Here is a 10,243-nt window from a genome sequence, read left to right as displayed (position 1 = left end):
CTGTTACTGGACGAAGGACCAACAGCCTGCTGTAAGAAACTGTTAATAGACAGGTTGCATAAGACCTCATCAGTCACTGTTAACAGCCTCAGGTGACCTGCTTCACGACCGACTTTCCTGTAACACCGTTTTCCTGTGTTTTCCAACCAGCTCACATGACATCAACGGCAACCATTGTCATACACTCTTACATACCCACAGTTGTTGTGTTTTTCTAATGACAGACAGGTGACTTCATGAACCAATATTATTTATTTAATTTCAGCGTTGTTTTGATTTTCCCATGTTTTAATGTTCATTGACACTGAATGTATCGGTAGCCATGCTTTTGACCAGACAAAAATCTTGTCACAAATTCCCTCACATTAACTTCAGCACCTCAGATAAAGTGCAGCTCACAGTCCCAAACAGAGGACATCTGTGCCTCAGTTTTAGATGTTTATTTAAAAAAAAAACCTCTTTCAGTTAGTTACTCACAGTGCATCTTGCCGATGTCGCATCAGCTGGGTGGAGTTCACTCGCCCCGACTCGTTATTCATTTTACACATTTGTTTTTCACTGCGTGAGAAAATTGATGTGTAGCGTAAGAGCGTGTGAAAATTGTCAATTGCCTGAGTCCAACGCTCGATGCCAGACAGTTGGCAGCTCGGGTGTTAAAGGTATTAAGCAAGTTTAGCTTTGCTAGTCTGCCTAACTGTTAGCTCCTCACCTCCTCCTGTCATACATGGGCTACATGGTGCTTCTTAACACTGTATTTGGCCAGAAATTTGTCGTCCCTATCATTTTATTTTCCTCACTGTGTTTTGGCTTTTCTTTTTCTGGGCCCCTGACAGGCTGCAGTGTTTGTTTACAGTGACTTTCTTTACATATGCATGCTCTGCACATCTGGCCAAATGTTTCGACCATACCATTCACAATAACAGCGGGGGGTGTGTTATCAGATGACGTATGAAGTATGAAATATGTTGTAATGATAATAATACATTTATTTATCATGTAAATACATCTAAAAGGTTTCCTTATTCATATTAGACTGTAAGTAAAGTATTGTCCTTGATCCGATTTACGGGTCAACCATAGACCTTTGCATGGACCCCCTGGGCCTTGGGCCGGGGTTATCTGTGCCCTTTGATCAACCCTGACGACAGGTCTGGTTATCAATTAGCTTTCTGTTGACAAATGCCAAAGTGTTGGCAGTCATGTTAAGCAAGAAACCACACAAATTCTGATAAGGAAATTTAAAGATGAAGAGGAAACTGCACATCTGACCGGCAGAAGAGAGATAAGATTAAGCAAGTAAATGAAGCTAGAATGCTCATATGGACAACACAACAACTGGACATGGAGCACGTACTGGTGGTGTTCATGTTGCTCTGGAGCTCAGGTAGGACTTCAGGACAGTCTTTTTAGCCTCAGTGACTGCTGCTACAGAATGAGTTTGGTTTGACTGGCATGAACTTTATTTAAACCAATATTTTAAATTAAAATCAAGCTAGGTTAGAAAGAAATTTGGGGAAATGACAGGCTGGGAAAGGGATCTTGGATCTCAGACATTTCTAAAGAACCGTGATGAGACATAAATGTGTCATAGATGTATATGATTGGTTTTATCTTATTTAAATGTTCTGTGGTTCTTAGGTTATTGATTACCATGAATGCAATCATTTGCCTTGTTTTCCCTTTTTGCAGAAAAAAATTTTAATAGATTTTTTCATGACTCTCCCCAGGTCTCCAGGGGGAGGAAGATCACACTTTTAAAGGTAAACAGAGAAAGTAGAAATATATTTACACAAGAGATTATTTCACTAATGAAACTCTTACCTGTGTTCAGAGACTGATGATATCCGCTTGGTGGGAGGATCCAGCCGCTGTTCTGGTTTGCTGCAGGTGAAACGCCAGGGAGCTTGGAGACAGGAGGATGACCGTGGCTGGGACCTGAAGTTAGCAGATGAAGTTTGTAGACATCTGGACTGTGGTTCTGTGGTTCGGGCTTCCTCAAGTTTTCAAAAACCTTCATGGAGAATCAATCCTTCCTGTATTAATTTAAAATCTAGACCGAGGAAATGTTTGACAAAAAGGTCCTCACATCTTCTTACCAGTTTGGAGATCACCTGCTCAGGTAACGCCATCCGTAGCCAAAAAACAAAGACACAACTCCCAGAAAGCTCAGAGAATGATAGGATTCCATTTAACCGCTAACTGGATTTAGTGTCATTTGCAAAGTTATTAAAATAAATTTACATTAAATTATATAAATTAACATTAACAAAGATGTTATTTTAGGATGTTATTTTATGCAGATTTTTGTTTATTGTGTAATTTCTGGGCACCCTAGTATATTTACTATAGTACATGTTTTACATCTTGGTCATCTCTGTAATACTATTGGGTTGCGATATCCACTAACTGATATTGATTTGAATTTGCTGTCTGATGTGTCAACAAGAAAAAAGAAAATTATTATTGTTTATTTAATTGTTATTATAGATTCCTCAGGAAAGATGTACCTCTGCTCTATATTGTGAAGTCTATCAAATGAAATGGTTACACCTATATTAAGACTGGTATGTTTAAAATTTACAGTGTTGATCTGCCACTAAAGGGACTCCTAACTGTTATGTCTCCTAACATGTCCCACCCAGCTTTTCCAGAACTGTGAAAAGCTGGGTGGGACAAGATGAGTCTTACAAATGGGAATAAGACCAAAGAGATCTTGAGAGAAACGTTAAATCTTGCCTTCTTTCTCACCTCTGTACACCTTGCCATCCATGCGTCATTGTTAGTTACAGCTTTACTATTCCAAGTTAAATTGGAACAAGTTACAAAAATTGTCAGATGTATCCCTCCAAATTGTGACGTTGGAAAGGCGTGGGAAGAGGGAGTTTCAGACACTGATCGACATCACTGCAAGCACTCAGTTTGAGGTAAAATATTAAGTCTTTAGAGTTGACAGAGTTGACTCGCTTTTAGCCCGCCGTCCTCTGTTTGCCATTGCAGAAACCCCCCCCGAATGTAGCTGGATGTAGCAATGCCGCACGTAACATCCGCAAGACAATGTTCATTGTGACACACACCCATAACTCACACAGCTGTCTCTTGATTTAAGTTAGAATTTCAACTTTACTCAGAATGTAAAGACAGAATAGCTTTGTGACAGTCTTATAGCTGTGGTTTCCTCTGCCTTTGTTGCAGCAGCGTTGGCTGCAGTGGTCTGTAAGCTGACTGGCCGGCTGGCCCTTTAGCTGCCGGCATCACTCTACTCCGAAAAAGTTTAAGCACATTTTTACAAAATTGTAAAATACACTCACCTAAAGGAGTGAGTATTTATCTGAGTATTTCACAATCTGCTCAGTTACTGGGATTTTCACGCACAACCATTTCTAGGGTTTACAAAGAACGGTGTGAAAAGGGAAAAACATCCAGTATGCGGCAGTCCTGTGGGCGAAAATGCCTCGTTGATGCTAGAGGTCAGAGGAGAATGGGCCGACCGATTCAAGCTGATAGAAGAGCAACTTTGACTGAAATAACAACTCGTTACAACCGAGGTATGCGGCAAAGCATTTATGAAGCCACAACACGCACAACCTTGAGGCGGATGGGCTACAACAGCAGAAGACCCCACCGGGTACCACTCATCTCCACTACAAATAGGAAAAAGAGGCTACAATCTGCAAGAGCTCACCAAAATTGGACAGTTGAAGACTGGAAAAATGTTGCCTGGTCTGATGAGTCTCGATTTCTGTTGAGACATTCAGATGGTAGAGTCAGAATTTGGCGTAAACAGAATGAGAACATGGATCCATCATGCCTTGTTACCACTGTGCAGGCTGCTGGTGGTGGTGTAATGGTGTGGGGGATGTTTTCTTGGCACACTTTAGGCCCCTTAGTGCCAATTGGGCATGGTTTAAATGCCACGGCCTACCTGAGCATTGTTTCTGACCATGTCCATCCCTTTATGGCCACCATGTACCCATCCTCTGATGGCTACTTCCAGCAGGATAATGCACCATGTCACAAAGCTCCAATCATTTCAAATTGGTTTCTTGAACATGACAATGAGTTCACTGTACTAAAATGGCCCCCACAGTCACCAGATCTCAACCCAATAGAGCATCTTTGGGATGTGGTGGAACGGGAGCTTCGTGCCCTGGATGTGCATCCCACAAATCTCCATCAACTGCAAGATGCTATCCATCAATATGGGCCAACATTTCTAAAGAATGCTTTCAGCACCTTGTTGAATCAATGCCACGTAGAATTAAGGCAGTTCTGAAGGCAAAAGGCGGTCAAACACAGTATTAGTATGGTGTTCCTAATAATCCTTTAGGTGAGTGTATAAACCTTTCTGGGACAAAGTGCAGGAAAGCTCAGGAACAGTTCTCAAAAACATGCACAGACAATCAAGGACTGACTGGTATTATGACTGGCATACACTGTAGGACCACTTCATTATATTGTAATGTTTTATTTTGCCATGCCCTATAAACTCTAGTCTGTCTTTCTGTGTCTCTCGCTCTCTTCCTCTTCAGACTCTGTCAGGCTGGTTAATGGGACTAGTCTGTGTTCAGGCAGACTGGAGGTGAAGTCTAACCAGTTGTGGTCCTCAGTGTGTGAAGATGACTTTAACCAGCAGAATGCAGAGGTGGTCTGTAGGGAGCTTGGCTGTGGGGCTCCTTCAGTCCTCCAGGGGGCGCTCTATGCAGGAGTAGAGGGGCCCATGAGGACCAAAGAGTTCCAGTGTGAAGGCCATGAGTCTGCTCTCCTGGATTGTCAGATTGACAGCTCAGGCTCAGCTAGAGACACCTGCTCATCTGGCAAAGCTGTTGAACTCACCTGCTCAGGTAGGAGAGGAGCTGCAGCTTTGTTTTGGACTGATTTTCTATTTAATAAATGTGACTTCATCTATTTTTAATAATTACTCTCGTCTGCCCAGAGCCCGATAATGTCCGGTTGGTGGGAGGATCCACTCGCTGTGCTGGTGAACTGGAGGTGAAACAACAGGAAGAGTGGGAAAAGGTGGACGACCAAACGTCTGGCTGGAATCTAAAGACAGCAGATGTTGTGTGTGAACAACTGGACTGCGGCTCTGCTGTTTCTACAGGGAAGAGAACGATTAGCCAGTACAGAACAATATGGAGGATTGGATCAACTTGTCTTCAGTCCGAATCTGCAGTTAGAGAATGTTTATTTACAAAGCTTGACACTTCACTTTCCAACCTGGAGATCAAGTGCTCAGGTAACTCCAGAAATACCTCAACTATAACAATAATCTTTCTTAGTCTTTTCTTTATTTGGTGACGGTTTTGTAAAGTAAAAATCCAAATGAGGTACCATCCAACCTAAAGTAGATCAAGAATAAGTTCTGTTAAGCTCAGTTTTGCATTCCACCTGTGTGCCACATTGTTACAGGCCCACGCAGCAAGGCATAAATGCATAGAAAATGAAAAGGCGGCCACAAATGCACACTGACGCCATCTTTAAAAAAGAGTTATTGAAAGCTTCATTCTTTTCACATTTTTATTTACAGCATTATATGTTGATATTTAGATCATAATAGGCTGTATATTAACTTACTAGGAGAGAAACTGTAGTTCTATGTAAAATCAGAACTGGCCTGTAGCTGGAAAGAATAGGTAAAAGACAGGGATGTACTGGGACTGAAATTCAGCCCGGGACTTTGAGATGGAGAGCCTTTTATGCGAGCGAGTGTGGGGAGCGGGGCGTGGTGAAAAATGACTTGTATATAGTCAGTTTCATTATGATAAAGACCTTCAAGAAACTTTTGTGACACCCGCCTCTTAAGTTTGTATAAGCACAAGGCACCGCTGCACTGAACAAGACCACTTAGCCAAGCCTGAGTCCGTCAGAAATCTAAAATAGTTAAATATAATCAAAAATTACAATACAGTCCCATAAAATAGAGCAGTGTGTATGCATAAAAATCTAATTCCTCATCTTCAGCTCTGAGTAGGCCTATCCCTGGCTCAGCTCCCCTGTGCTAGACCCTGACTCTGCTTGTACTGATTGTGCAGCTACATATGAATGTTAAGAACATCCCAGCAACCCAGCCCTGCACATGTACCCCCCTGTACCTGTCAAGAAATTCCCCTACAGCCTTCTTCAATGCAGTAACACAAGTTCTAAAAGTTCTATGTTGACATTTTCCTTACATGCTACACATCCAAAGAATTTTTGTAGCTGTTGTCATTTATTTTGTGTTGCTCTAAATTCAAACTCTCTGTCTGCATGTTTTACTCTCTCTCCCTGTCGTCCTCTTCAGGACCTGTCAGGCTGGTTAATAGGACTAGTCCATGTTCCGGCAGACTGGAGGTGAAGTCTAACCAGTCGTGGTCCTCAATGTGTGAAGATGACTTTGACCTGCAGGATGCAGAGGTGGTCTGCAGGGAGCTTGGCTGTGGGGCTCCTTCAGTCCTCCAGGGGGCGCTGTATGGAGAAATGGAGCCCCCAGTGTGGTCAAAAGAGTTCCAGTGTGGAGGCCATGAGTCTGCTCTCCGGGACTGTGGAAGCTCAGGCTCAGCTAGAGACACCTGCTCATCTGGCAAATCTGTTGAACTCACATGTTCAGGTAGGAGAAGATCTGCTGCTTTGATTTGGTGTAATCTCTGTTGTAATGCAAGTTACTTTACTTCTTTAACTAATTACTCTCTTGTATCTGTTCAGAGCCTGATGACGTCCGGTTGGTTGGAGGAGCCAGCCGCTGTGTCGGTAGACTTGAGATGAAACGGAAGGGAGAGTGGAGACCAGTAGCTGAGTACTTCCTTAACTGGAACCTGTTGTCCGCAGCTTTAGTTTGTAGGCAGCTGGACTGTGGCTCTGCTCTTTCAGCAGAAAGAGTTATAAGTGATGAATTATACAAACGAGAACCATGGATAATTGCACCTTCCTGTGGTTCGTCTGAGTCTGCAATCAGAGAATGTGATTTATTATCGCTCGGGTATGGTTCTAATAGAAGGGTTCTAAGCCTGGAAGTCACCTGCTCAGGTAACGGCATCAATGAAAACACAGGAATCCTTATAATCTCTTACCTGCCTGTTCATTTTTAAACTAAGTCATCTGAATAAGATTTCAATTTATCCATTATCAATATCTCCTGCTAATAAACAAATCTTGTCATCATACTGTGTTCAGTGTTCGCTTTGACAAAACAAATGAAGATGAGGAATTTTATTTTTCTTAAAATGCAGACTAAATGTTTCATCTCCCACCGTGTTCACAGATATTCTGGCTCAGCCAAACATCTCCTTCTCTGCCTACACTGACGGGGATTCTGAGGCCAAGCAGCAGGGGCTTCAGGTGCTCATGGGCTCCAACTTCACCATCAGCTGCTCCATCCTGCCACAGTATCCAGGAGGCTCCTTCCAGCTTATCTTCACCAACTCCAACACAACACAGAACTACACCCTGCCAGCTGTCAATCACACTGCCCATTTCCTGTTCTCTGCTGCAGACCACACCCACCAAGGGAACTACAGCTGTGTTTATCACATCTATGTTTTCTCCCATAACTTTTCTTCTGAGAGCCAGCCACTCCATCTCACTGTCTCAGGTAACTTCTTAGACAATCTGGGCCCAATAGGGAAATGTGACACTGAAAGGCTAGAAAGTACTACTGTATTTATCTTACAGACTAATCTAATGGATAAGGGACATGGAAACAGTAACTACGTATAAAGTTCATAAAAGTTTGATTGCCGGAGTGCAGATAAGTTGAGTGCATTCTCAACAGGACAATACAACACAATTTAGTTTTGGTTTATAGATTATCTGCTTATTTGAGAACATACAATACAGAACAATTATTATACAATTATTTGACTGCATGAAAATATATTCAGTGATAATGAGACACCAAGTCTTCACTTCCATCCAGAAAACCAGCAGTCTAACGATGTTTTAATTTTTTGTCCATGACACACAAGACAGAGGATAAGGAGAGCAACTTTGTGAGGAACTCAAACGCTAAAAGTCAGCAAAAACAAGATTTATAGCATCAATTCCAACTGAAATGAACTTGCTTTTTTTTCGCTATTTGCTCTATACAGATGAGTATTAGGGCCACATGTGAAAAATGTATTTGAGCTCTGAGTCTATCTCAGAATTTAGACTTAGACTCAGAGCTCAAAGACACTTTTCACATGTGGCCTCTCCTCTTCTGTTGCCCGTGAATAAAATGTCCTGTGTTCTCCTTTGGAGATATACATATCTTATACAGCCAGTCAAATCAGATGAATCAAATTAGGACTTGTGATTTCTAAATATTTTTCCTCTCAGTTGAAAATACAAAGCATGCAGATTTTTTTTTTTAAAACCGAACAAATTAATCTTCAAAAGCAAACTGCTGCACACCTGCTCTTATATGAACTGATGTAATGATTGTAAATCTGTTTCAGGGTTTTTGGAACCATTAATGACCATATTCGGGCGAGAGGGTGGCGCTAGCTAGCTTGGTTAGCATGGTGCATCCACAATTTATGTCTGTGATATTAATTGTGATGCTTAATTTTTGCTCAAAACAACCGGAAGAAATTAACCCCCTACTCTTTACAGGTCAGCATGCTAGCGACTTGTTCATCCACTGCTTAATTATCTATTTTACTCTAAATGGGACCATATTTCACTAAATGAACATCATACTGTATTGAAGAAGACTTGAAACTAGCGACTGAAACCAGAAACTCACTAGGAAAATGTTTACTGAGGTAATAAATCAAGTGAGAAGTAGAAGAATTTTGTCACTGAGTGCAATGTAATCAGACTTCTTTTTGCAACTAGTGGAGTCGCCCTTAAAGCCATTTTTTGCCATCTCTCTGTAGGCCACCAGAGGACAAATGCCAAGATGAGAGGACAACACTGAGCTCCATCACTTTGGTGGTTGTAGTGAACAGCCTCATTCAATAATACCCCTTGCCCCACAACCAAAGGAGGTGAAGGAATCACAAACACACCAAGCTGGTTCCCTGTGGATCTAAAGACCACACTTTATTATTCAAACACCATAATGGTGTCCGTCTCTACACTGTCCAGAAGAACAAACTGTCTCCAAAACCTCCAAAAAGTTGCTATGGTGAAAAAAATCAAGGATGAGCTGGATTACACTCAGCTGTTTGCTCAAAGGGGGCTCTCACATACTGTCAAGTAAGCTGAGATCCCAACGCTGTTACTATCAGGTCGCATAGAAGAAAGCTGCAGCCATTCTCCCTTTAGTAACAACAGTGAGGAAAAGGGAAGTGTAACATACTTCCATCTGCAAAACACAGAGCTTAACAATGCTACATGCAATATAATGAATAATGATTAAAAGAGAGTTTGATTGAACATGATATGATGATGACTGAAAATCAGCATCTCATTGATACTGAACATGAATACATTAAAATGATAATTTCATGGTCAAAGAATTAATATAGTCAAAGTAAGGAGAGCAGCAGAGGATAACCACGTCCAAACCATCCAAAGAATTATTGGACTCTGAAGTTTCTCTTGTTCAACTGCATCGTGGACTGAAGACTTTCCGAGGCACTTTGGAGAAAGTCTCAAGTTTCTACAAGATTCTACAGCTCCGCAGTGGAGGGAGGATTTACATGCCAGGACAACTTCTTCCCCTCCCTCTCTCTCTGAAAAAAGACATCATAAATTACTCAAGCTCAGCTTTTTTTAATCAGGTTTTCAATTTTAATCATTTTAATCAATTTTAATCAGTACAAGTTGTATGCTTGCCTTTGCTTAATTTTGCAATAAAAAATATAACCACTGCATTTAAAGAACAAGTAGTAGACTTTATTTCTTCACTAAGGTAGTAATTCATTAAGTAAAGTGTGTTTAACATCTTTAAAGTTCGTATAGGTTGCTCTAGCCAAGAAATTAACTTATCCTTGGGGCCCATTCTCCTGGCCACTATATATACTGAACAAAATTATAAACGCAACACTTTTGTTTTTGCCCCCATTCATTATGAGCTGAACTCAAAGATCTAAGGTTTCTGGACCCCCACCAGTACAGTGAAACTGCACGTTTTCAAGTGGTCTTTTATTGTGGCCAGCCTAAGGTCTTTTATTGTGGCCAGCCTAAGGCACACCTGTGCAATACCCATGCTGTCTGATCAGCATCTTGATCTGCCACACCTCTGATGTGGATGGATTATCTCAGCAGAGGAGAAGTGCTCACTAACACAGATTTTGACAGATTTGTGAACACTATTTGAGAGAAACAGGCCTTTTGTGTA

At 41.5% G+C, this 10,243-nt stretch overlaps 1 protein-coding gene across 1 annotated transcript; it reads left to right on the top strand.

Annotated features, from left to right (window-relative positions):
- The first annotated feature begins 1,283 nt into the window (after positions 1–1,283).
- Positions 1,284–9,782, top strand: LOC119884936 (scavenger receptor cysteine-rich type 1 protein M130-like). Its single transcript, XM_038695214.1, has 9 exons — positions 1,284–1,384; positions 1,728–1,760; positions 1,832–2,119; positions 4,530–4,841; positions 4,934–5,236; positions 6,281–6,586; positions 6,682–7,002; positions 7,238–7,567; positions 8,835–9,782. Exons 1-9 carry the CDS (start codon positions 1,312–1,314, stop codon positions 8,873–8,875), a joined length of 2,007 nt encoding a protein of 668 aa, XP_038551142.1. The 5' UTR covers positions 1,284–1,311; the 3' UTR covers positions 8,876–9,782.
- Positions 9,783–10,243: the final 461 nt, after the last annotated feature.

Source organism: Micropterus salmoides, unplaced genomic scaffold (assembly GCF_014851395.1).
Source record: "Micropterus salmoides isolate LMB-PRFRI ecotype aquatic unplaced genomic scaffold, ASM1485139v1 Ms_hic_scaffold_3785, whole genome shotgun sequence".
In the NCBI taxonomy this organism is placed as follows: domain Eukaryota; kingdom Metazoa; phylum Chordata; class Actinopteri; order Centrarchiformes; family Centrarchidae; genus Micropterus; species Micropterus salmoides.
This window is presented reverse-complemented; position numbering and strand designations above follow the sequence as displayed.